Source organism: Leptidea sinapis, chromosome 4, assembly GCF_905404315.1.
Source record: "Leptidea sinapis chromosome 4, ilLepSina1.1, whole genome shotgun sequence".
In the NCBI taxonomy this organism is placed as follows: Eukaryota; Metazoa; Arthropoda; class Insecta; order Lepidoptera; family Pieridae; genus Leptidea; species Leptidea sinapis.
In genome coordinates, this window is record NC_066268.1 from 15,789,546 (window position 1) to 15,817,376 (window position 27,831).

General features: G+C 34.5%; 2 protein-coding genes across 2 annotated transcripts; one reads left to right on the forward strand and one right to left on the reverse strand.

The window, feature by feature from the left end:
• The first annotated feature begins 7,511 nt into the window (after positions 1-7,511).
• LOC126979984 (mannose-P-dolichol utilization defect 1 protein homolog) lies at positions 7,512-9,138 on the forward strand. The gene is made up of 4 exons (XM_050829598.1): positions 7,512-7,804; positions 7,878-8,076; positions 8,162-8,366; positions 8,775-9,138. Exons 1-4 carry the CDS (start codon positions 7,717-7,719, stop codon positions 9,021-9,023), a joined length of 741 nt encoding a protein of 246 aa, XP_050685555.1. The 5' UTR covers positions 7,512-7,716; the 3' UTR covers positions 9,024-9,138.
• Positions 9,139-20,310: 11,172 nt separating this feature from the next.
• LOC126979969 (serine/arginine repetitive matrix protein 2-like) lies at positions 20,311-27,616 on the reverse strand. The gene is made up of 12 exons (XM_050829575.1): positions 27,232-27,616; positions 26,806-26,975; positions 25,589-25,738; positions 25,352-25,423; positions 25,075-25,263; positions 24,439-24,532; positions 23,472-23,621; positions 22,096-22,322; positions 21,610-21,786; positions 21,262-21,486; positions 21,003-21,122; positions 20,311-20,770 (listed from the first exon to the last, which is right to left on the reverse strand). The coding sequence occupies exons 1-12, from the start codon at positions 27,232-27,234 to the stop codon at positions 20,602-20,604; spliced, it is 1,746 nt and encodes a 581-aa protein (XP_050685532.1). The 5' UTR covers positions 27,235-27,616; the 3' UTR covers positions 20,311-20,601.
• Positions 27,617-27,831: the final 215 nt, after the last annotated feature.

A 27,831-nucleotide genomic window follows, 5' to 3' on the forward strand; every position in this document is an offset into this window, starting at 1 on the left:
CCCACGTCGCCGCCACAAGCAGAGGCATTTAAGCGAGCATGACGATACCTGCCACGAGAAATGTACCGAATAACAAAACAATTCAAGTTCATCTACATATTATGCAATACTTACTAAATGCCTCTACTTACAATTTTGTTTCAAATTACATAACTCATGATAATGATTATTAAAATTGATTAAACAACAGAAACAATATTAATATTTAAATTATATAACTATAATGACATTTATCAAACTAAGACAGACATGTAACAGCCCAGCAGCTCAGTCCCAAGGGTTCTTTATATTCAGATATTTTATAGTACCCTTTTGTATACAACTTTTTCTTTAGCACTGATTTATATTCATTTAAAGGTAAGTTCTAAATGTCAATAGGGACCTTATTATAAAACCGTATACACAGACCTCTGAATGAAGTTGTGTTTTTGGTTTAACTTTAGGGCCTTGGTGGTGGAAACTGGAATATCAGCAAAAAATCTTTCAAAAGCATCCGCAACATCTTGGTCTGTATCCAAGATTTTATCATTTATTTTTTAAACTAAAATTTAAGTTGCGAGGTTTGTTTCTTCCAGTCTCACTGTTTATTACTTGCCATGTTGATTTTATTTTATCTGAACTATTTTTAATTTTATTACTTATATACATTGATTTTGCTAAGGTACATGAGCGTTTAAATATCTTTGAATAATTTTTTACATAGTTAGCAAATCTTTCTGAGTGATTATACAATTTTTCCTCATAAAGTGAGTATATTTTCCTCCTGCTAATATGAATTCCCACTGTTGCCCAATCACAAGACAATGAATTATTTCTCTGTATATACTTTGGCTTAAATATAACATTATATTCACCTTTGATAACATCAATAACAGAATCATATAGTTCATTTGGGTCCTCATAATAATTTAAATTAGGTAACTTCATTAAAGTATTTGATCTAAAATTATTTAGGCGACTAGTGTTCACAGGTACATATTTAACACTGTACTTAGGTTTACTATAATTTAAATTAAAAGTGGTTAGTAGGCCACAGTCTGATTCTAATTTATTTATAATTGACTTTGACTGTGGAACAATATTGGTAAATATATTATCAAGACAGGTTGATGTAGTCACTGTAATTCTAGTTGGCTCTAAAAATAAATTTAATAGATTATAGCATCGAAATAGGGATATTAACTTAGTGCTCAGGCCGGATTCAACTAATAAATTGACATTAAAATCTCCACAAACAAGAATATTTTTATTACTAATTTTAAATAAAACTTCATCCATAATTTTTTCAAAAATGTAATATGATGCAGCTGGTGGTCTGTATACACTCATTACAACAAGCTGCTCAAGCTCTATACAGGCTATCTCAATAGTTTATTCAACTGACAGGCTCACAATATCAGAACGTTCTTTATATTTTAAACTGTTATGAATCATCAGTATTAGAGAGCCTCCGTGTATTGCATTTTGTCTGTTGAACGAACTAGCAACCTGGTGTTTGCCAAAATTAAACAAGCTGATGACTTTTTAACCAATGTTCTGTTAAACAAAATACATCAATAGTAACTGTTAAGCAAAGTACATCAATACATATCATTATTATTTAAAAACAACTCCATTTCCAAGTGTTTCCCAGACAAGCCCTGAATATTTTGGTGCACCAGGTTAATAAAATTTTTATTATTAAATTTCTCTAATACGTAACAGCGACAAATACCTGTTACAAAATACTAGCTGTTATTTTAATACTATCTGTGATAATATACTAGCTACCGTAGTGAGGAATACTCCTCGTTTCGCTCATTTTTCGTTGTTTGGTGTTACTTGTTAGCGCCATCTATACGTATTACATAGTACTTTCTCTTGAGGTAACTTCGAATTTCAAAAGTTCTGTTTAGGTAAAGCTGTATAGACCTATTAATTATTTTTATAGTTTTGATGTAATAAAAATAATCATTATACTTTCGTATTCATTATGTTTCAATACTATAATACAAGGATCACTGTTTAAGCATAGGTATGCTTAAACAGTGATCCTTACCTAGTACACAATTAAAATGTGCCCTTATCATACGAATAATTCAACAATAAAGTAGAAATAAACATCATAAAAATATATTATTCAGTAGGTACTATCAAATTACCAATATAGGTTTTTTCTTTCGAAGAGGTGAGCCGTATTTTCCTGCACAATATAACTGTGAATAAATACGATTACGAAAAATGATATCAGAGACAGGGTCTTCCATTTGAAATTTACTTCAATATTTTAATTAGGTACCTACCTATCTTATCTTAACAATAGTATGTTAAATAAATCTATGAAAGTGATGTATCTATTATTTACAAATGTGTCTAAAAGAAAAATATTCAGTAAACAGGGTTTTTCTTATCCCACATGTTTTAAAAAAAATAGTTGAACCATAACTATTTTATTACCTATTGAATTAGAAATAATATAACAGACCTACAAATCACACAATTATAGCTGTATCAAAATACTGTTAAAAAAATACCTAATAAATACTCCTAATTATTTGTTCAATAACAGGTATTACTCAAATATCAGTTGCTACTAAAATACTAGCTGTTATTAAATACTTGTTCAGTAACGGTTGTTACTAAAATACTAGTTGTTATCAAATACTTGTTCAATAACAGGTGTTACTCAAATAACAGTCGTTACTAAAATACTAGGTGTTATAAAATACTAGTTGTTACAAAATACTCCTAATACTTGTCACTGTTATTTTTGATATCTTGTCACAGTGACAACCGGTGATATTTTAATACCTGTGACGATAAATACGTCTCACCCTAGTAAGTATCCTTTATATGATAGTTTTTTCTAGTGCAGGGAATTGACCCAATGTGGCCCATGCACGGGTTACAAAGAATCAGGGTTCGGGTTACAATGGATCAAATTGACTCCCAATTGGACCCCTGAATCACAAGTATTTAAAAATCAATAAAACTTGTTTTATTACTTGAATCTATTTATTAGTTTAAAATAGATATAATAATTAGTTATAGCTTCTATTTTTAATCAGTCTATAAAGTTTCTAAATCACAAAATAGTCTTAAAGATCAATCAATCTAGAAAGTAACTAAAGATAGGTTTAATTACATAAAAAATATAGCAATGCAGATATTTAAAACAGCAAAAATTTTAATCTAGGCCACAGTAAAACAAAACTTAATCATCAGGTGAACGCGACGTCTTGCTCGTAGTCACTTTTTCTCAGACTACAATTTAAGGGTACATTAGTCGACGCGGACGGTTCGAGCTCGTGGCTAAAATGTATGCTCTCCCATCCAATACAATGTGCGAAAGTGAAACACGCTATAGAGAACAGTGAGGAGCTACTGGTAAGTGTTCTGTGAGCTATTGCGCTCGGGCACACACACACACACACCGGTATAGTTAATAATAATTTATAACGAAAACGAGCGCATAAAATTTGGATATTTTGAAAAAACTACTGAATTTTTAGAACTGTTCAATATATGAATATATTGATTTTTTTAGTAACTACTACTACTATCAATGTACCTACCAGTGTGGGAACAGTTTTGCCATTTTCAAACACTATAAGTTGTTTATTAACTAAAATTACTGTTGAAGTTTCAACGCCTACGACTTTAGACACATTATTTTTTTACTTTTTTGTTTTAATACGAAGCTAAATAATAATGAGACAAATAAATAATACCTAATTTCATTTTAAACGTGATTTTTATCATCTAAGTAATCCGTTATTTTATAGTAAGCTTTAGCATATCACTTGGGAGATTGTTATAAAAGCGTAAACATTGCCCTAAAGGATTTATCAACTTTATGGAGCCTTTTAGTGGTAACAACGAGCTTATCTTTATTCCTAGTATTAAACTTTTGACTATCGCTATTTTTCTTAAACAAGTTAATATTCCTGTGTGCACAGGAATATTAACTAACACATCAGATTTTCATAAATATATTGACAAGTGACCGTCATTATATTTATCTCTTTAAATTTTTCATGGAGTGAATCTTTGGTACCCATATTGTAAATTGCACGAACAGCCCTCTTCTGCAGCACAAAGATGGTGTAAATATCTGCAGCACTTCCCAACAGCAGTATACTATAAGACATAATGCTGTGAAAGTAGCTGATATATAAATAGACTAGCCTAGCTGTGGCTACATCTGTATAAAGGCGGATCTTTTTGACTGCGTATGCTGCAGAACTGAGCTGCTTCGATAATGTATCAATGTGAGGGCCCCATTAAAGCATTTTATCGAGGGTTATACCTAGAAATACAGTGGTGTCCACGAGAGCTAATTCTTTTTTAATTATAATATTAGCTCTTACTTGTTTCACATTTGGTAGTATAAATCTAACACACTTTGTTTTCTTCTCATTAAGTAGAAGATTATCAATATTAAACCACTTTACTACCTTCGAGATTGCATTGTTTACATCGTCGAAAACGTTTTATTGTCGCTTAAGTTTAAATAAAAGTGACGTCATCTGCAAACAACACAACCTCATGATCGTCCCTCACAAAATGGTGTAGATCATTTATGTATACTAAGAATAAAAATGGTCCAAGTATTGAGCCTTGTGGCGCATCCAAATTAACCGCTAACCCTGGGGAACGCTTTCCATTCTGGTCAACTCTTTGTTCTCTATCACTCAAGTAGGACGAGTTAAAATCTAAGGCAACACCCCTAATACCATAGTGGTGTAGTTTCCTGACCAATGTGTCACTACACGTTAGACCCTAGGTGTGGACAGTGGGAGTACTTCATAAAGTGCAACTTATGTTATTCTGCCGCACTCGAATAAATCCCAAAATCCTCGAATAGGCTCCTCTCCTCTTTGACTTATGCACAAAAATATGAAAGGCTCTTAACAATTGATTAGTTGACATTCTCAAATGTTGTTACACGAAAGCGGAATATAAGGAATTTAGTGATAATTGATTTTACTGTGAAAATAGTGGTAGAAGTGCTATTTAGAAATATTAAATAAAATTTTCATTAAAAGCCAATAAGCTTGTGTTACGTTATTTCATTTTTATGAAACATTTTTTTTTAATATTTTAAATTCGTCAAAGAGAACTTGCCTGCAAGGTTACCAGACTGATCTGCCAGTTATGTCATATTGTAATTAAATATAGCGGTGAAGTGATTGTAAAAAGCAATCTGAAACTTTTATGTAGCCATTAGTTTATAATTTACTAGCCTATGACAATCTGCTACTTGGACATTAAAATAGGAAATGGGGCTGTTTTGTATTGTTCGTTCTTTTGTCAAACAAACTTGACAGTTGACAGCAATGGTTGGCAGACATTATTTACGTGGACATTTCGATGCGTGACTCGGTGTGAGTTTTCAGTTTTAGCATTTACGAATTTCTCTGGATTGTTTCTGAGTGTGTTACCAACTTATGGGTTTTCCTCCAAAATTTAGGGGGTAAATAACAGGCATGGTCATTTAAGGGGTAAATAACAGGCATGGTCATTTAAGGGGGTTTATATTTAGCAGGTAGTTTACACTATGAGAGCCAGCCCTTCATATATTTTTGAAGTATTGCTTCTTTTGGCGCGTCGAGGAAAATTAATCAGAGTGAATTTTTACGATTAGCGCGTTCACTGACATCCTGGCGTTAGTTGTTCATCGACTAGTCCCTTGCCATAAGCATCTTGTAACTAATATGTATACTGAACAATGGAAGAAAATTAAATAAATTATACTATATGAATACCAAAAAATCATTTCTTTCCAATTGTACAATAATAATTAAATGAAATTTTAATAAACGTTATTTAATTCAATTATGCGGTATAATAATATCTTCATTAGTTGTATTACCTTCTTTAATTAAAGTTACGGCATAGAAGAATAACTTTTTGTGTGAGTACGCATAATATTATGTACACACAGACTTTGAAGAAATGAATGTGAAGAAAACTACAACAGTTGCTTTTGCTAAAGAGCTCATTACATTATTCAATCTGTGGGAAATCAGTGTTACAACAAATCCTATCAAATTTATTGAGCTAAGAAGCCCCGACCATACTTTATCCTAACTTGTTTCCAATTTAGGAATATGAAATTGCATCGCTAAGATTTAGTCGGCGTCTGCGCTGTACTTTTAAGACGGACATCTAGTACCGGGAGTTTTTTTTTTTTTTTTTTTTTTTTTTTTTTTTTTTTTATGGAATAGGAGGACAAACGAGCGCACGGGTCACCTGGTGTTAAGTGATCACCGCCGCCCACACTCTCCTGCAACACCAGAGGAATCACAAGAGCGTTGCCGGCCTCTAAGGAAGGTGTACGCGCTTTTCTTGAAGGTACCCATGTCGTATCGTCCCGGAAACACCGCACAAGGAAGCTCATTCCACAGCTTCGTGGTACGAGGAAGAAAGCTCCTTGAAAACCGCACTGTGGAGGACCGCCACACATCCAGATGGTGGGGATGATATCGTAACTTGTGGCGTGTCGTGCGAAGGTGAAATTCGGCGGCAGGAATCAGGTTGAACAGCTCTTCGGAACACTCCCCGTGATAAATGCGGTAGAAGACACACAATGAAGCGACGTCTCTACGCAACGCCAAGTGATCCAGCCGTTCACAGAGTACTGGGTCCCCGACAATTCGAGCTGCTCTGCGTTGCACGCGGTCAAATGGATCGAGCTGATACTGGGGTGCGCCAGACCAGAGATGACAGCAATACTCCATGTGAGGCCGAACCTGCGCTTTGTAGAGCGCTAGAATGTGGGCCGGCTTGAAGTATTGCCGTGCTCTATTTATGACGCCCAGTTTCTTTGAAGCCAGTTTGGCTTTGCCCTCCAGATGGCCACGGAATTGGCAATTGCTCGAGAGTGTGGCTTAATGAACATGAAAGAATGAAGTTTTAATGCAATGAATAGAAATATACAGGGATATAAAATACACAAAACATTTAAAAACAAAACGTATTATATACTTAATCAAACTGCACGAAATAAACTCTTGATTTTTTTCTAAAATATGACAATTTTCATTGGATACTGTTTTTAACAGTAAATATTCTATATCCATGCACTTTATGTTCATTCTTTTCCAAATGTCCATTGTTCCCACCGTAAGACCTAGGTCCTATTTTCTATTGTCGAGAGATATCTACGGCACCATCAAAATGTGCGGCCAATTTAAGTGTACTACTTTGTGGATTCTACTTTAAGAATGCGAGACGTCTGTCCAATTCGTCTAGAGTGAGCTTCCAATTTCCTAAAAAGAGTGTTTCTAATAACATTTCATCTATGCTGTGGACTAAGTAGAATTTTTATAGCAAAATTTCTAGACTTAGAACGTGTCAAGTGTTATCATTATATTATTAACATTGTAATAATTTACCCTTATCAAAATTATGCGATTTAAAATATTATATTTGACTTTAGCTAGTGCTAAAATACTAGGGAGAAAATTTTAAAAGACTTGGTAACACTGTTTCTGAAATTTGAAAGCAATTTAAATTTTATTTCTTTGCCCAATGCACTCATTATTTATTTTTATTATAGATAATTACAATATTAAGAATAATGTTTAACGTCTAACTTGATATTATTTAGTGTGATTATTTATCTACTTGCGAGTTGCGAAGTGTACAATAATTCTACATTCGTCTTGTTCTTATATTATTTTTATAAATTTTATTTTTCACCTATTTTGATGTTTTAAAAGACTAATTATTATGGCTGAAATATTTAAGAGTCTGCTACTTTCTGTATTAACACAACAGTGTTATGATGAATATTTTGTCAAGTACAATTTTTTTGATGGTGAGTTATTAAAATGTGTCTGTTTGAATAAAAGATGTGTAAAAACTTTATATAATATGGCTCTAACTTTTAGAATTATGTTTTAAAAGTACATTAAGCAAAGGACTTGGAATCGGTATAATAGCAGGCTCCATACTTGTAAAAGTACCTCAAATATTGAAAATTCTTGGGAATAAAAGTGCAGAGGGAATCAACATATTTGGAGTTTTTCTAGAATTATTTGCAATTACTGCTAACTTTTCTTATAGTTATATTATGAAATTTCCCTTCAGGTAAATATTTAATAATATAATATTAGTATTTATTACTTATTTCTATTAACATATTGTATTAACTCATATATTTTTGTTATTTCAGTGCGTGGGGAGATGGCACATTCCTTGCAATTCAGACTGCAACCATAGCAGCTCTTGTATTGAACTATAGCGGAGCTCCAACAAAAGCTGGCATATTCTTGGCAATGTACACAGGACTTGTATCAATATTAGTCAGTGGATATACTCCCGTCAATATCCTGTGGAATATGCAAGCAATGAATGTTCCTATCATATTTATAGCAAAGGTATTCATTACTGTTTTATAAGACTGTTTAGACTGACATATATCATACAGGTCATTTAACTAGTAAGCTAGTTTGTTTGATACATCACTCAATAAATTTGTCTTAATATAGACAGTCAATAATGTTAATCTGTTTTATTAATGAACACACAACTCCAAGTTTTAAATATTTCTCCCTGTCATCATTCTGTAGTGACAAAGGTAAGATAAAGACAAAATGTTTTAAATTTGGAATAACTTTACTTCACATTTATTAATAACACAGAATAAGTTTTAGACTCATACCTATTGACTTTTATGATAAATAGTAATTATAGGTACTATACAGCAGGGTATAAAAAATTCATATTCCAATTAAATCAAATGAATGTTATATTGTTAAATAATTAATTAATTGTTATGTTTTTAGACTATTCAAGTAGTTACAAACTACAAGAACGGTAGTACTGGACAGCTCTCTGCACTGACTTGTTTCCTTCTATTTGGTGGCAGTATTGCAAGGATATTCACTTCTATACAAGAGACAGGAGACTTCATCATTATCCTTACATATTGTGTGTCAACACTGGCTAATGGAGCATTAGTCTTTCAACTGTTGTGGTATTGGAATGTTGATAAAACAACTAAAAATAAGAATAAGAAGAAAAAACGCAATTAAAATGTTCATTTAGAACATGGAAATGTGTGGTATATATATGCATAATAATACTAGTGAAAGAAGGCTTTATTATGATATAAAATGAGTACCTCCAAAAATACAATCTTTATAGAAATCTTTGACATTTCATTTTTTCTTATTAGTGTTTTCTAATTTCAAGGTTCATTCAAAGTATAAATCTATTTTATAACACTTCCTATGTTTGTTTGAGGCAGTTACTGATTATGACAGTAATCACAACCATCATGTTCATGAAGCATCCTTACACAAACATTGAATTGAAGCTGCAAAGGTTGATGCATCTAATATATGATTATTTATAGAGTTTATTATTTATTACTTTTATTAAAATATTTGATTAAAATAACTTTGAACATGATTCATAACATATTGGATAGAGCACAGCACCTTGTATGTTCTTCTCATGAGCACTTCTTCTTCTGTACATATGGTACATTTAGTAATTTAAACTTATTTGCTTTTTTTTTATAATAAATGGCTCAATTTGGCCAATGTCAAGGTGGAGAGATTTTTAATTTAGCTGAGTGAAGTATATAAAGAGCTGGTTAAAAGGAAATGATTGGTTGATATAGCTGTGAATTTTTTTTGGTGAACTGAAGAATAGGTAACAAGAGTTAGTATTGTTAGTAATAAACACCCATAATATTAACTACTACCTTGTTAATATCTAATCTAAATTTAAGGGAGAAATGTGTGAATGTAAGTGGGTGTATGTGCCTAATAGAAGCGTAGAAAGTATGCAGGATAGAAATTACAATTTAATATTATTGCGGGAAATAAATTTGTAAAGAATCTTTATGAAAGGGTAATGGCATAAAGTAAGAAAAGGAATGTTAATGGGGCAAGGGATTTCCTTCGGTAGTTGGTCATGTAAAGGAATTGACAATTTAGGGCAATAGAAAAAAAAATGTTCAAGAATACCCTCCTCAAGACCACATTCACATATACAATGGTCCCTTACCCGGATCTTGGCCAAAAATACTGGGGAACAGACAAATCCCAAGCGAATTTGTATGATGACAGAAGTGAACAGTTTATTTTGTTTTTTTTTTTTGATGAAAGAACCAGGGCTTAGAGGGGATAAAGGGTTGGATTGAACTATAGAATTTACCTTTAGTTTGTAATGTAGTTTGCCATAAAACATTCCATGAATCAACCAGAAAGGGTTTAGACATAGCACATAGATCTTGAGGAAAACAGTAATTATATTTTAATGTTCCATACTGAATCGCGTCTTTAGCGCATGAGTCTCGCAATTTCATTGCCAGTTATCCCTAGATGGCTAGGTATCCAAACTATTGCAACTTCTATTCCCATTATGTGACATCTGTACAGGGATGCATTTGTTCTTAAATTGATTGTGAAGTTGTTTGAAGATTTGAAAGAATTTTTTGTTAGGTCCATCAAGCAGCTTAATGAGTCAGACAGGATTAAAGCCTTGTTGATCTTATGTGATTCAACATATGACACCGCCTCTGACAGGGCAATTGATTCGTCAGTAAAGATAGAATTCTTTTTGTAATTTTAAATTATATGGAACTTAGGGATCCAAACTGCAGAACCGACCCAGCTATTGTTGGATAATTTGGATACCTGTACAACATCACCCAATCAGACCAATCACAAGATAGAATGGAATTAATTAATTTCTATTGGCTTCAGGGCAGTGTTTAGTAATTCCAAAGTAAAAGAAAATTTTAGGTTGGAAAATGAGAGACTGATATTCTACATCAAAGAGTGGACATAAGGCTGATTGGAAAATGAGAACTGGGATGGCTTTAAATTTAGTATAAGAGTTAATGAACGGAGGCAGATCTTTATGAGACCAATATAAAGAAGCTTGAATAGTTAGAGACATAGAGTACAGAATATCAAGAAGGGGGTGTGCGCTAAGTTAGATTACGTTGGTTAGGAATCTATCGGCTAGGTACTGACGGCGAAGGTGAAGAGGTGGGTCTACACACTCCACTTGGAGAGCGTTGACGGGAGAACATTTCATAGCACCAGTTATGATTCGTAAGCATTTGGACTGGATTTTCTCCAATTCGGACAGGGCTTTTTGCTGCACGGCTCAAGTAGAAAACTACCGTAATCAAAATGACTACGAACGATAGCATTGTATAAAAGTTAACAGCTATGAAAACGTCAAAAAAAAATTAAGGTTGACAGCCCCTATTTTGAGCCCTATTTTGATTGTTAATTAGTTAATCGACAGATGCTGTTCTATCAATAGAAATAAAATGATGTAAGTATTCAAGTATTATATAGTCTAAAGCCAATGGAAATATGTAATCAATGTAAATGAGTTAAAAATGAAACAAAAACATATTTCTGAATAATTTTATAATATTAAGGACAATTATTGCCAAGTCCCCAGACAAGACCCGCTCGTCAGAACGGGGCAGATGAAAGAACACAGTCAGAAATGAAAACAATAGAGTCGCTCTTTTTAACCGACTTCAAAAAAGGAGGAGGTTCTCAATTCATCGGTATGTTTTTTATGTTTGTTACCTCATATCTTTAGACTGGGTAAACCGATTTTGATAATTCTTTTTATATTTGAAAGCTGGTGCTTCCCGTGTGGTCCCATTGCAATTTGGTCCAGAGCTGACAATGGCAACCATGAGAAAACCATAAAAGTCTTAAATTTGCTATAAGTGTGCGCAACAAATTTACAAATAACGCAATATCGCGCCAACCGATTGCGATAATTCTTTTTTTATTGGAAAGATATCCTTTAAAAAAAAGGTAGTTTGAAGATAGTTTGGTTACGGGTTCCTTATGGGATCCATGATAAAATAACGGAACTCTTCAATTATTAGCATCAACGACACTAGGCCGAACCTTTTTTAGGCTATCCGGATATTTAAGCCACCTACCTTAACGTCGTTATGGTCAAGTAATTGGCGTAGTAAAATATGTTGATCAATGGAACTCTTTAACGACTTACAGTAAAGGTGCGATCTGTGGCAGAATTTCTAACAGTCTGTAATAATATAGCAATGCGCTTACGTTAATTACTGCATTGCAACATTTAGTAGATCGACACAAATTTAGACAAATTATTAACCAGTTAGTGTAGTTCAAATTCAATAAAAATGGAAAAATAAAAAATTACCAAAAAAAAACAACTGACTTCAAAAACAGTATTCCAAAACAATAGATATAATATGCAATTATTTCTATACTTTTTAGTGCATATTGTTTAGTTGTTTTTTAGCTAAATTTTTTTTTAAAGGCCTAGTGAACCATGATTTGCAATATTGTATTTTGTGCAATATGAACGGCTTACAAGAACGTGAACAATTACATACCTACTAGTGCTATTCACACGTTATCATGGAAATATAGTTACCTAGTGATAATTGATACTTATTTACACCGCAAATATGTAAAAGCTAATATTTTTCAGCTATCCCTTACACGAGATAATGAAAGAGAATTGGCGTCAGTTGGTAGCAAGAGAAGGTGTGAACAAATTAACAAACCAAATAAACATATTTATATTTCACCACTAAGGTATTTAAGTTTATTGAATTTAACTACATTTAAAATTTGACAATACCTGTCATACAAATATATGTTGATTTCCGCTTACACTACATATACCAAAAAGATACCATGGAATACATGTCCAAGTCTAATAGACAAATTATATTTAATTCAAGGAACCTAACATTTAAATAACCAGTTTAATTAATTATTTTATGTGATTAAAAATATTATATTTGGGTATTAGTTTCTCTCATTAAAGTTTACCTTGACTTATTAAATCCAAATCACTTTAGAACCGGCACCTAGCGTGATAAAAAGTAGCCGAAGTAGTAGTATATTATGTTATTAGCAATCTATTTAGTAGCTGTTTTCGTTTAGCTCGGACCTACAGACACATTCTATAAAATACATTTTTAACCTCCGTATTGTTTGTGGAAGCGAGTTTTCCTTAAAAAAATTAATGTACAATTTTATTATTTTTACGATTTTATTATATTATGCATATAATAGTCGTTCAGGATAATTTGGATAGTTGATTAAAAATATATTAAAACAATTATTTCTCAATGATTTTTTTTTGTTGGAAATATTATTATTTTAATCTTTATTATAGTTAATATATTTTACCTTAGATTGTTTTTTCTTATCAAATTTTAGCGGAATAATAATTATTAAATAAACAAAAATGCAATAAATACGCGCGAAATATAAAACATCGAAACGCAATGCTATTGGTTGAAGCGCAGTGTGACGTCAGCCACGATAAACATACCTAATCACTGGTATGGTTCCGAAATATTATTTTCGGTCGTTATCGGTTATATTACAATGACTGAAAGTTGATTTGCTAAAGGGCTATCAGATAATCATCCTTTAATAGACACGTTTATGATGCTATTTATGTATGTATTTGATGACTAGTTTTTTATGTTTCAAACCCAGATTTTTTTTGTGCTGAATTAAAGAGTGAAAGCTACACGGAAATTATGTGATAATAAATTTAAATTTATAGTTTTTTCAGTTCATATTTTCTCACATTAATTTGTATAACCGAGTATGATCTATACATGCAGAAAATATATTATATCCATTGCTTTTTTCTGTGATAAAGGATCTCAGCGAGAATCATATTATATATCATATTAGACTAAATAATTTATCTCTTCTCATTGATTTCTTTGTATGGAAGAGAGGACAAACGAGCGTACCTACGGGATATATGTCTACTGTGGTACGGTTCATCTGATGTTAATTGATCACTGCCACCCACTTTCTCCTGCAATACCAGAAGAATCTCAAGAGCGTTACCGAGCACCTTGTCGGTACGCGCTTTTTTAGAAGGTACCCGTATCGTCCCGGGAACACCGCACAAGTAAGCTCATTTCACAGCATTGTTGTACGTGGAAAAAAGTTCCTTGAAAACCGCTTTGTGGATTAACGCCACACGAATGTGCCACAATCAAACAGCTCTTCGTAACACTCCCGGTGATAAATGCTTGCGTCCCCTAGTCTAATTTTTGCTGAAGTATTTCTGTATCCAAAGACAACGTTAACAGATACAGGTAAGGTTAACGTACGGTGTATTATTTATTCGTGACGATATTTGGAAAGTTTTTGATATGCAAATGTAATAGGTATTTACCTACATATTAACAATGGTGAATTTTATCATTTTAATTGCGTGCTTAATACACCCATAGATAAAATATATCAACTATGAAAGTGTTATATCAAAACGTTTTCTTCGACAGACCACAATTTTTACTTACCTACACTTAGTATTTTCAGAACACCATTATTGGATAATTTTTAGGTAGATTAGAGGACAAGAGGTTATAGACTCGCGTGGGAATGGGAAGTAAAAAACAAACCGCCCATTGACTTCCGCAACAGGTGTGAGATTGGCTTGATAGTCTGTCAGTGCAGGAATACAGGAGCCGGCAGATGATTCCTCTGAGTGGATTTGTGTGGAAATAAATTATTACAGAAGCGAGCGGTTGTGGAATGCCAGAAATGAATGTAATGTCTGGTGGTGGAATACGGCTGCTGGTATCAACCCGAACAACCCCTCTGAGCTCTCCCCGTGACATGCGGTAAGAGAAGCGAAGAGAACCCAAATTTCTACGCAACGCTTAAGACTCAAGGCGACTCGAAGATGACTTGATCAACGATGATTCGAACCGCTCTTCGTTGTATGCGTTCAAATGGAAGAATTTGGTTCTGGGGAGCGCCCGGCATGAGTTGAGAACAGTACTGCATGTAAGGCCGAATTTGTGCCTTATATAGCTGCAGGCGCTGGGTCGAAGTAAAAGTAAAAAAGTACCGTCTAGTCTTACTGAGTAGGTACACCAAGCTTTTTAGAAGACAATTTGACCTTTTCGCCTAATTAATTCAACCTCAAAGAAATTGAGAAACTAGGGAATTATGCTATTAAAATTTACCTTGATATAATTATAGTAACATTTAAAGTTAGTAACTACTGTAGAATAAGAAACACTGCGTTTAATAAAATTTTCCTTATTTTAAGACTCTATAAAACGATTTGCTTCATACTTCCTTCCTCAAGGCTCAAACAACGTTGCCTTTGTTAATATTTATATCACGACACGCTCTATTGTCAAATGTAAATGACTACAAATCCATGACATTAAAGATATTAAAGTCAAATTTAATTACCTTCTATACTTAGGTACATCAGCCGACGTACAACCATATCCCAAACATTAGCTAGGTAACCAATAGTAACCACATTTACTTAGCGCAAAAACGCAAAATTCGGAACTTTTTCGAGAGAAGTAATTGAATTAAGTTGTTATTAAAATTATTTAAACACGACATGCCGTCGAATGACTTAGTAAGGGGTACCTAATTAAGATATATAAAAGGCTTGGAAAATAGCTTAGTGTTTTTTTTATGTAAGTTAGGTAGCGCTATTTGGCTATCATTAGAGGTGAAATTATTTATTTAGGAGATAGCTCCGAGATAGCAGTAGTAGGGATTCGCCGGTTCTGGCTCACAGTAGTGGGGAATTTTTCTGGCAAATAAAGAACTTTGACTTTGACTATGCGAAAACAGAACAAAGAAAAACCGAAGTCATTTTTAACTTATTTTGGTGCTAATAACCTTTACGGATAGGCTATATCTCCTTTCCTTTCTACAGCAGGTTTTGAATGGGTAGATGTCCCTACAAATTTTGATGTTCCAGATGATTTTGAATTTGGTTTTATTTTGGAAGTAGATCTAGAATATTCTATTGAACTGTATGATTTACATTCTGACCTATCCTTATGACCGGAGAATATAAAATGTAAGTATTGATGATACAAAAGTTCCAAACCTTCGTAATAAAAATACATATGTCATTTACTTCAGAAATTTAAAGCAATGTCTCACACACACACACAGAAATTACAAAATATTCATAGAATTTTAAAATTCAAAGGAAGCTCATTGTTACAATGTAACATAGATTTAAATACAAACACACATAAACAAGCTACCAACATCTGATTTCGAAAAGATTATTATAAATTAATGAATAACTCAGTGTATAAAGAACAATGGAAAATATTGAAAAAAGAGTAAATGTAAAATTGTACAAGATTTAATTGCCAAGATAGAATTCCATAGTTTATCTATTTTAAAATGAAAATTTGGTTGGAGTTCAAACACGAAAAACTAAATTGTTCTTCACTAAACCTATTTATTTGGGATTTTGTATATTGGATATTTCTAAAACTCTAATGCGATGACTTTCACTAGTTAAAAAATAAAGATGAAAACAAAGTTAACATATTTAATGAATTCCTAGGACTTAGACCTAAACGGATGCTTTAGAGTTTAGATGTTGAGGGAAAATTCACATTCAAATTAAATAAAATTGTTACTAAGTAAGTATATGAAAATGGAAAATTATAAGATATGCCTATTTGAAAATAAGAATGAATTTTGTTCAATGCATATAGTTAAGTCAATAAAGCATAATATTTTCACTCTGCGAATAAATAAATCTAGTTTGTCATGTAATGATACCAAACGGTATATTTAAACAAATAGGCTTCGAGTCATCATAAATTAAAATAAATAATATATAAGTTTTAAGGTTGAATGTTTTTTTTTGAAAAGAATGAGATACATCTTGTATTAACTTGTAGAGTAAGTTATGATGTAGGTACTGTATATTGTTTTACTTATAAATTTTTCTATTTAAATATAATCAATAAATGTTAGTTTAACAATAATTCAGTATTTCAGTAGTTTACCGCAGTTATGTTTATGTTTGATCGTTTGTAAGGGTGTGTATTGTTTTTAGTTAAACTTACTACTATATTGCCTTATAATTTTGAATTAAAATATGTACATAAATTAATGATGTTTTGTTGTATTGTAAGTTGCAACCCAATAACTTTTAAATACATGAATAAGATACACGAAAGCCATATTGAGTGCTTTTGTTATTATGATCCACATAAATATTCAATCCCTCAACTGACAAGACCTTATTCTAAACTAATATGAATACAATCGAATACGAAAATAATGTTTACGCAAATCGATTGTCGATATATGTCGTAACGCCCTGTTATATTGTCAGCAATGTAGATAGTGAAAACAAGCCAGGCTCTCACTGGGTTGCAATACACATTGATGAGCAGGGTATTGGCCAATACTTCGATTCATACGATCGTCCAACTCAGGGATTCCAGCTGAAGTTTTAACAAAGCAATTGCAGAATGTATATCTACAATACTACAAAAGTAAAAAAAAATTTACCGCAGTATATGTTGCGAGTACTTTTTAATGTACCTACCTATACTTTAAGTTTAATAAGAAGAGTTAGAATGATTTTATCAAATTTTTGAAAATGATACAATCTGCAACTATGTTTTAATATACTTTATTTATATCATCTTTTAAAAGAAATAATAAACACAGCACAAAACTGTCGTTTTAATCGTAGTAAAGAATGTGAGAGGTCATTTACTAATTACATCTATCAGTTTCAAAGAATCGACATGGAGTCGCTCACCAATCATTAGGTTAATTACCACTGATTAGTAATGAGTATGGATCTGTTTAATTTAAAAAGCTAACTTTGAAACTATAAGAGATATCGAAGAAAGGATCAGCGCAATCGCTCGGAAATACATCAAAACCCCCAGTTTGACACCAAACTTTTTTTTTTTTAGTAGGCATCAAGAACAAGTGAGCCAGAACCCGGGAGGCAGAACCGGCGAATCCCCTCTACTGATAGCGCCTTTCGGCTTAGCTGCATTACAGTATTGTTACAGTATTACGTTAACGTTATATCTTAATATATATAAATTACGTGACACGTTGTTTGTCCGCGATGGACTCCTAAACCAATGAACGGATTTTAATGGGGATTACTTCATGGAGTGCAGTTAAGTTCGATTTGGGACCCATAATTATTTTTATTTTCAATATTTGATTTGTATGGACATATTTTCTAGGAGAGAATTTAGTGACGCACGGTTTGACAGTTCCTCTGTGAAATAATTTCAGTATTACAACAGGGAGCATTTCTTACGAAATAATTGTGAAAAAATGTAAATGTTTAGAAATATTATTGGCAAATTCCTATCCTATCTATTCCTATAAAACAGTATTTTTTTATTATCTACAGAACGTCTGTAGGGGCAACTAGTATTATTATATAAATTATTAGGTATGTCTGCTCTGGGCGCAGACTAGGCGCAGGCCTATACCTTAAGGCATAGGCCTGCGCCTAGTGTTTGTATAATTTGCATTTAATTTTTTTTTTAAATCATTTTTCATACTTACACTGGAGAAAATACCCACTCCATTTCCATTTTATAATAATAATAAATCATATAATTCAGGCTACAAAGCCCATAATATAAATACCTTATTGTCTAATATATCTACATAGTTATTTATATAAATCAGATCTATGGCACATTTTCGCAGCGATGTGATGCACGGGCCCGGTAACTTCCGGCGGTCTGCAACGTCCGCGATACTTGCGGAACACGACCCCCTTCGGCCACAGCTTCACGTCCAGGAAGGTCGATATATTATGTTCTATCGGGACGCGAACAACAAAAGAGTTGAAGTCTACTGCGTGACGCGTCACCAACTTTTCGACCCCCAACCGGAACCTTGTCTTGTCCACCAAGTACTGAACAATATCGGAGGCCTTGGTAGTGAAAGCGAGACACGTAGCTTGCACTACGAGACGGAGGAGCTGGTTCTGTCCTATCGGTGCTGTGCCACATTGATTACGACCAGGAGGCCTCCTCTTCTTCCGCTCCACCTTAATGAAGCCATCCTTGTCGATCTAGCCTTTAGACACAGTTCCACAAGCGGGTTTGTTGATGATCTCCTCACTCGTAAAATTTGACGCACTGATGTGGATGATACTGATCTCGCTATACTATCAATTGCGTGCTCAAGCTATGAGTTTATCGGACCTAAATCATAACAGCGTGCAGCGGCGCGACGTCGCGGGCAGCAGCTACACCCCATAAATTTTGATTCCCTTGAGTGTCGATAAACACGTTTTGCAGCATAAACGACCGTATTATATTATAGAAGTTTGAAATTTTCACAGCTTCAATAACACCCACTCGATACCTCCACGCGTTCCTGAGATAAAGGATCTTGACAGACAGAAGCCCCAACGTTTCGAATTAATTGATAGGTCCAACTACATTGTATCAACATTTGAATTAATAAAAAATATCACACCCAGCAGCAACCTTTCACGTACATGGATCAGAATGACCCAGGCGCAAGCCTTTCGAAGATTTTAGAATTACTGAATCGAATTGAGTTATTAAACTTTAGACACATTCGTATTCGTACCTGTTACTGTCGTAAGACTCTTTTCTATTCAAACAAGAAAAAACCAAGTAATTTATATCAATATAAAAAATATGATGGAGGTTTTGTAATGTGCGCATTACGGAAAAACTATTGGATAGATTTCAACTCTAACGTATCTCTAGTTAGTGATAAATTGCTCATCAGCCGGAAGAGGTCCACACTGCTGGACAAAGGCCTCCCCCAAAGATTTCCACGACGATCGGTCCTGCGCTGCCCTCATCCAACGTATTCCGGCGATCTTGACCAGATCGTCGGCCCATCTTGTGGGGGGCCACCAACACTGCGTCTTCCGGTACATGGTCGCCATTCGAGGACTTTACTGCCCCAACGGACATCTGTCCGTCGAACTATTTGCTCTGCCCACTGCAACTTCAGTTTTGCAGTCTATGTCAGTAATTTTGGTTCGTCTACGGATCTCCTCATTTCTGATTCGATCTCGCAAACTCGGGAAACTCCGAGCATAGCCCTCTGAGCGACCAGTGGGAACGAAAGTTAGTCTATAGCTATTTAGATAGCAGAGTTTAAAAAAATTTGTGTTAAAAAACTGAATGGCTAATAACTTGGGTAAAAGATGTACCAAAAGACATATTCTTCCTTCATTTCTTTAATAGCAGGGCGTTTAATGTCATTTATTTCTTGATTAAAGTACAGTGAAAAATATATAAACTTGCTATTATTAACAAGATTTAATTCAAATAAAAATATATAGGATAGATGCGGGCATAGTATTTTTGCTGCTTTAATGTCCACCCGGATGACGTCGCTGGTATCAGCTAGTTCAATATAAAATAAAATTAATGAAGTTATAAGAACCATAGATTTTTTATAAGTACTACGTGCTTAGTCATCTGTGTACGCGAACGAAGTCATGGGAAACAGCTAGTTATAAATAAAACAAATATAATTTGACATTTCTATTTTAATAACACGTATTCACTTCAAATGACTATCATTTTTCATTCGATTTGGAATGAAGGTAAGGTACATACTAGAGTCAACCCTGGGCAACCCAATCACAATTTATTTTAATATAATGTGCCTGACCATTGTCACCCTGATATTAATATTTACACAATATATTTAATAACGTAAGTGCTGAAAAGTATAAGCACCCTACAACAAACATTAAAGTGGTCAGTAAAGCTAACTATGGCTAACTTATATCGCTGTGGACATATCAATTGGTGAGGGTTTATTCTTTGTTAGGCGGCGGTGGTTCTTCTGGTTGTTCCTCCGTGTGGTTTCGTTCAGGCTCGTTGCCGTCCGCCCACTTCCCGTCATACTCCTTCCTGTCCACGTATCTTTCTTCTTCATATTCGCCTTCACTGCGGTGACTGTCACGTTCAGAGTAGCGAGAGTAGCTGCAAAGTTATAATACTTGTATAATTATATTACATCATACTGTTTGTGTTAATACAAATGATATCCTATCCTATCTTTATGACCATAATGAGATGTAAAATTTATTATTACAAAGCAGAGTAAATATTTCATTTTTCCTATTAAGTTGCGCAAAGTTTGACCACTACAATTGAACATTCCCGCACGCTCAAATATAATAAAATATTTATCACTTCATGTGATGTTTATTACCTGTCTCTATCCTTATCTCTCCTCTCAGGGCTGTAGGACCTGGATCTGCGCGTTCTGTCAGGACTGCGTGAACGGGAATAACGGGCCATACGCCGATCACGGAAATCACGAAAACCACCCCTACACAAAGAAAATTATCTCATTGGATTTATAAAACAATTTGTGCTTCTCAATAAATTATTCAAGACTATTTTTCACTGTTACTGTAAATCGGTATGATGACATTTATCTATAAAGTATAAACCAAATATATATTCACCTGAAGGGTCTGCCCCGGCCGCCGCCCCCCCGGCGCGGTCGGAAGGGTCGGCCGCCCCGCGAGCGGTTGTCGCGCCACTCGTAGGGGAAGCGGCGGTTGTCGTCGCGGCGGAAGTCCCCGCGGCCGCGGCCGCGCTGGCCGTTGTACTGGAAGCGGGGCCGGTAGTACGTGCCGCGCTCGAAGCCGCGCCCGCGCCAGTTGCCGCGCCGGTTGAACCGACGGAACCTACCACCAACCAACAACATACATTCGTTTGCGCTTTTTGGTGATGCAATACTGAAAGGACTCGTTCCATCTGATCACACGTGGTGTCGTGTCACCCAGCTCTGATACTGTTCGATAGTTTACCTGGAGCCGGAGCGCGACCGCGAGCGGCTGCGAGAGTAGTACGAGCGGCTGGCGTCCGAGCGGGAGCGGGAGCGCGGGGAGCCCGAGCGCCGGCGGCGGGAGGCGGGCGAGCCGCTGGCGCTGGAGCCCGAGCGGGAGCGGGAGCCCGAGCGGGAGCGGTACTTGCGGGGCCGCGACCTGGGCGGACAGGCAGGCAGCGCTGTTATATTCGTGGCACACTACTGCGATTCAGGCTTAATATATATTAACATAGAAGCATGAACATGATTATTAAGTAGAGCGAGTTGAGAAAAAATATTCAGAATAAAAGTTAACCACGAGTAATTATAAAATTATACTATACGTAACATTTTTTGCGTCACGTATTTTTTTTTTATTTTAGTAAAATAACTTAGCCTGTCAAAAATACCGCTTACGAATTCTGTGGGTACTGATGCTGAAATTAAGAATCAAAAACATGCATAAAATTTATAATATGATCTCTACCTGCTGCGAGATCTTTTATGAGATTGTCTGTCGTCAGAAGAATTGGAGGCGCTCCGTCGGCGATGCGACGGCGGCGAGCGGGGCCTCCTGGCGGTGGGTGACGGAGGTTTGATTCTTGTCACAAACTGTTCGGGTCGAGTCTCGCCGACTGAAACTGGCGTTTCTCCCTCCTTAGCTAACCGGAAGGAACCGAACTTGTCGAGTACAATATTTCCTTTCCGAACAGGCTGTAAAAAAATATTTATTGATTAGTGCCCTGTTTTAATTGAAACCTAATTTATTGTCTGGTGACTGTCTATAACCAAGTTGATATTTATATATCACGAACAGCTCTCTTTTGCAAAGCAAACACTATATGAATGTCAGCAGCATGACCCAGTAAAATACCATACGTCATGATGCTGTGGAACTTACTGAAGTACACTAATCCAGTGCTAGCGACATTCATGCAAGCTATAAAGTCTTTTCACTAACATATCTATAAGAGTCCTATGGTCCGGCCGTACAAAATTTGACCATGTATTTAGGCTATAAAACGCGTTAAGATATCGGCGGCTTTTATTTGATGGCGTAGTACACGTGCCGGCAGTATTTCTTTGACGGTCGCGGGCAGCGCTATTGAAAGGCAAGGTCGAACTTCGTACGGCGTAGGGTAAGGACATCTTCTATCGATAATCAGCTTTCTTAAAGGAAGTTGTAATCGATAAACAATAAGTTGTTTAAGTTTATCTTAAAATTATTCTGTAATGATTGTTGTAAAAATACTAAACTGGATTTTAAAACTAAACAGCTTCGTTAACAATTACGTTAAAAATATTAAAATATTCGAATAACAACAAAATACTTGTTTTTAATGCTTTGTTTAGGATGTTGGTTAGTAATAATTGTAAATAAATGATCGATAAACTAGAATTGTGGGGTTTGCCCTATTTACGCCTTTATTTTTTTCGCCATTTTAATGTTTGTTGATTCAAGAATCCGTTTTCCGCTAGTTTCCGGGACGTGTGTCCGATCTGTCAGGGTCCGTGAATCCAAGTGGGTGCCTTACGAAGGGCGCGATTGGTTTGATTGAATGTATTTAAATTCCAATGAAATGTTTAAATCAATTTTCATTTCTAGGCTAATTTTTAAGAGCTTGTTTACGAGAAGAGAAGTAACAGCCGGTTTGGCGCTCGTGTACTACGCTGTCGCTCCTCGGGGTCAAAGTACGTTGTCTAAACGGACTGTTTTCTTTTTCTAATTCAATTTTGATATTTATTTTCTTTGAAAATTTCATTTTTATAATTTAGGGATTTTAATTAATTAATTAATTCGACTATACTTCTGTGGACCAGTATGACTTGTGTTTTCATTTATCTGATATAACATATACTGACGGGTGCGTGCGGTGCGTGCGGCGCGTGCGGCGGGTCGACGCCGGGCGGGTCGGGCTCGCGGCTCTTGGGCGGCGGGCCGGCGGGCAGCGGCGGCGGCTCCTTCATGGCCATGGCGCGACGGACCGACACGTGCTTGTCGCCGGGAGACGCCTGCGGACGGGGCACTGCTGATGACACATCACTACCACGGACTAGCAAAAAGAAACTCCGCGTGTGCGGTTAAGGGGTTACACAATTTTGCTCCCTTAAATAATCATATATCCACAAATACTTTTATGTTATAGTTTTTATCTACACCCATGCTTTAAATCCTCTATTAAAGATTCTGAAACAGTTAGCTTATTGCCAACATTAAAACACCCAATGTCCTGATAACCATTACATAATCCAAAAGAATGTTGTAATGCTGTACTGAATTTCATAACAACACTCTTATGTTTTTTTTATTCCCTTCATTGCTCAATGCGCGGTATCTGTATGAATATCAAAACAAGAACATTTTCGTTACAACACTACCAGAATGTCGCGCGCCGTAAAAAAAAAATAGGTTATTCGAATCCCCGCCATTTTTCTTCGATATTTTTATTGTTTTGTTTACAAAAAATGAACGAATCATTTTAAACGCTGCAAAAATACATTATATTCGAGTGAATTTTAATTATTGCACTATACAAAATGTAAATTACTACTATAATAAATAATTGTTTCATTCATACTTATTTTAATTGTATATAATCAATAATGAATGATATTAGGCTACTACTAGAACGAGTGTTTTAATATTAACAGTAAGCTAACTGTTCCAGAATCTTCTAAAGGATTCATATTCTAAATGTAGATAAAGTCTTGTATGCAACTGTTGATAATTAGGTATTAAAACACTCATGTAATACTATTATCACATAATCCACATTCGTGCTACAAAAAACTGCTGACATTTTTTTTGCAATAATATTTTAAATAATACCTTTGGATGATCATGCGAGTCATCTGAACTGTCCTCGAATGCATAGCGATCTTTATATCCCTTCGGCACTGGGGTCTCCTTTTTCTTCACCCTACTAAAATACCATATGTTAACCATATAAATTCAATTCTTTAATTGTTCATTTCTAATTTATTAAGTATAACAAAAATAGGAAATCTAGATAAAATATTCTTGTCACACAATATATTTTAATGCTAAAAAATTTACGTATTAATTATTGAAGATAGAAGAGTTGAAGTTATCAGCACACTAGATGAATCTGAGAATTCTTATTATGCCAGCTTCAAATGTTTTGTTACTTCCCATCCATCACGTGTTTCTTGCTGAGTCTATTTTTCAAATATAAGAAACCCACACCCCAAATCTGACAGACAGCTAAGCTGATTGTTTATCACTTAATCACTAGACCTTGCCATACCCTTCAGTGTTTTAATATTTGCCCTTAACTAAATTTAGTGCTTTGCATTTAGGTAAAAATTTCGATCAACAGCAAAAATCCGTGAGGGTTAGTAGTAAATGAATGGGAAGTAACAAAAAATTAAAGTTGCTGGCACACTGCTAACCTTTTACCAAATAGAATAATAAGGAAAATATTGTAATAAGATATATACTCACGGCTCTTTAACTGCCCCCATAGTCATCTTCCACTTAGGTTTTTCCAAGGGTGGTGGTGGCTCTTGGTCAATAGGACTTATAGAATTTCTGTCACGTTTACCCAAAACTTCCTTTTCAACCATGGAATGATATGCATTCAGTTTCGATTCTAGTTCTTCAAGGCCGTGCATTTCATGTTCTATCATGCGACTGAAATAACGTTTTTAAATAAATATTCTATATTCCTAACCAAACAACAAATATATAATTATCAATTATGCCATTAAATCATACAAACCTCTTTTCACTATGTTTTCTATCATATTCGCCTTCAGAACTTAAGTCACGCTTTTTGGCCTTCAGCTCCTTCCTGTAAATTAATCATTAAAACTATTTCACATACATAACATGGCATACATACATAATTTACTATGAATAACTTTAGAATTAATAATTTTTTATTGTTGAAGAATGAGTCAATACTCAGCAAATTATTATTTAAAATCAGTTAAATTTTTTCATAAATGTCACATACCTGATGGCATCTCTTAATTTCTTATCACCAATGTTATCTAGATCTCGAATACTATATTCGGAGTTATTTGTCATTCTGGAGAGTTTTTGTTTTCTCTTCTCCTCCCTTTCTTGCTCCTTGCGTTTCCGTTTCGATTCTTTCTTCTTTTTCCTTCGAACAACAGAGTTTTTGTTATCAACAATAATTAACAACTAGTAAATAACTAGTCTGGCCTTAAATAATGCTACTATTTGAACACTTCTAATTTCTATTTTTGAACTTAAATTTGGAATGTGTTTATTATGTTAGAAACTTCGATAATTTCCCACCACTACATATTTCTTTTTTATGGTAAATATTAAACAATGGAATGGATGTTAAAGAAAAGATAATTGTTGTGATTGAAGTACAGAACAAAGCGGGTATGGAATAATGATAGGTTCCACACATCAAAACTTAGGAATCTGTCTTATATTACAACTACTGATAAATATCTTTAATCCTATGAAGAATCCATCACAGCCCATAAAAGATTGAGTCGGCCGCTTGCTATAAGAACTAAAAAGGCTGGTAACCTTCAAACAGGCACGCGGTGTCTCGACCACACTTAAAACATTTTCGTTAATTACTTCTACAAATTCTGTCACAGCTCTTTCTCGTCTCAAATAACCTCTATTAAGTTCAAGAGCTAAGAATCAAAAGACTAGTAACTTGTGAAAGTGTTGCGATACATCTTCACAAATACGCTTAAAATTATGTACCTTGTTCTTTCAACATTGTACCATGTGTTACAAGGAAAGAATTACCCTAGCTTGGCAAGTCAACCTTCCAGACTTAATAACGAGAATGGCCCTCGTGTCGCCCTAACCTGAACTCCTTGAACAACAAAGTTTGGTTAGTTTTAGATGACATGGCCTAATCTAAGTAACGAAATTTCCCATGGAAACAGTGCGTAAATCCATAGAATCGTATGGGCAGTCAGTCATTAGTCATTACTGAGACAAATAATTACACATATTATAAGTTTGATGAAGATTATGTCATAAAAAACAATGTGCGTAACAGAACATAATATGGCCAGACTAGTAGGCGTGGCTTCTGCGATGTCATCTCTTTTACGGCTATTGTTGGCCAGAGTAGTAGGCGTGGCTTCTGCGATGTCATCACTTTTACGGCTATTGTTTTACTTATTTTGACACTTATTCTTACATTATCAAAAATAAAGGTGGCATACTAACTTATCTTTCTTTTTCTTCTTTTTCTTTTCATGCTCAGCTGTGGGTTGTGGTTGTTGTCCTAGTTCTTGCATCTTACGATTCCTCTTGTACTGTGCAGTCTCTTCAAGGAAATTACGTACTTTATCTTCATAATCAGAGTCCTCTTTCGTCATGTCCAGGAATTTACGAACCTGGATTTGATAATAAGTTATAAAAAATCCTGTGATTTTTAAAATGTATTAATAAATAAGCTCAATAGTATTAAATTGATTGCTGATCACAATAACTGTACACAGATAGGTTTGGGATTTAAATGTACAATTTAAAAAAAAATAGTTCCTATCTAAATTTTAAAATTACATTCATAGTGTTCTTTTCTGAATGAGTTATCCACGCCTATGTCTAGGTGTATAGTGTCACCACACATATGGTATGAAGTTCTATTACCATTTAATCCAATCCTTCATCAGTTGCGTTATAGTAGAATTGTCCAATGTGATGTTGAGGAAAATGGATAAAATATAGATTATGTGTTGTAAGTAAAGAAATAGTTTTCAGGTTATTCCATTTATCCACCCTATGGTATACTCAGAGTTCTGTTCCTCTATCCACAGACTTTATTTATATATTTCCTTCTACTTTACTCCTTCAAGTAGGTACATCCTCACGTGGTATACAAATATTATTGTCTAGCACATTACACAATGCATATACAGTTTTTTTTTAACTGGAACAGTATAGAGATGATATAAGGGAGCCATTCTAAGGACCTTTTTAGAAGGAAGTATTTTAATTTGCAAAAACAATCTTGGCATAGTCAATTTCTTAGTCAAATGTGAATTTAACCTAAAAATAAAAATGAAACATTTACAAAAAATATTCACTTCAAACATGCAATTACATTAAAATAAGTAGGTAATCTAAAAACTAAAATTATAATGTCTCTACAACATTTTAAACTGGGTGCCAAGTTAGCAAACAAAAAGATACCTAAAGTCATGTTTAAAACACAAATAGCAATAGGTGTGAGATAGTAATTTAAAAAAA

Coding starts and splice junctions, on each gene's coding strand:
- LOC126979984 (XM_050829598.1), top strand. CDS start 7,717: ATGGCTGAAATATTTAAGAGTCTGCTACTTTCTGTATTAACACAACAG. Junction 8,077..8,161: donor ATTATGAAATTTCCCTTCAG/GTAAATATTTAA, acceptor TTGTTATTTCAG/TGCGTGGGGAGATGGCACAT. Junction 8,367..8,774: donor CTATCATATTTATAGCAAAG/GTATTCATTACT, acceptor TTATGTTTTTAG/ACTATTCAAGTAGTTACAAA.
- LOC126979969 (XM_050829575.1), bottom strand. Junction 21,787..22,095: donor CATAAAAGATCTCGCAGCAG/GTAGAGATCATA, acceptor CTGTCCGCCCAG/GTCGCGGCCCCGCAAGTACC. Junction 20,771..21,002: donor AGAGATAAGGATAGAGACAG/GTAATAAACATC, acceptor ATAACTTTGCAG/CTACTCTCGCTACTCTGAAC.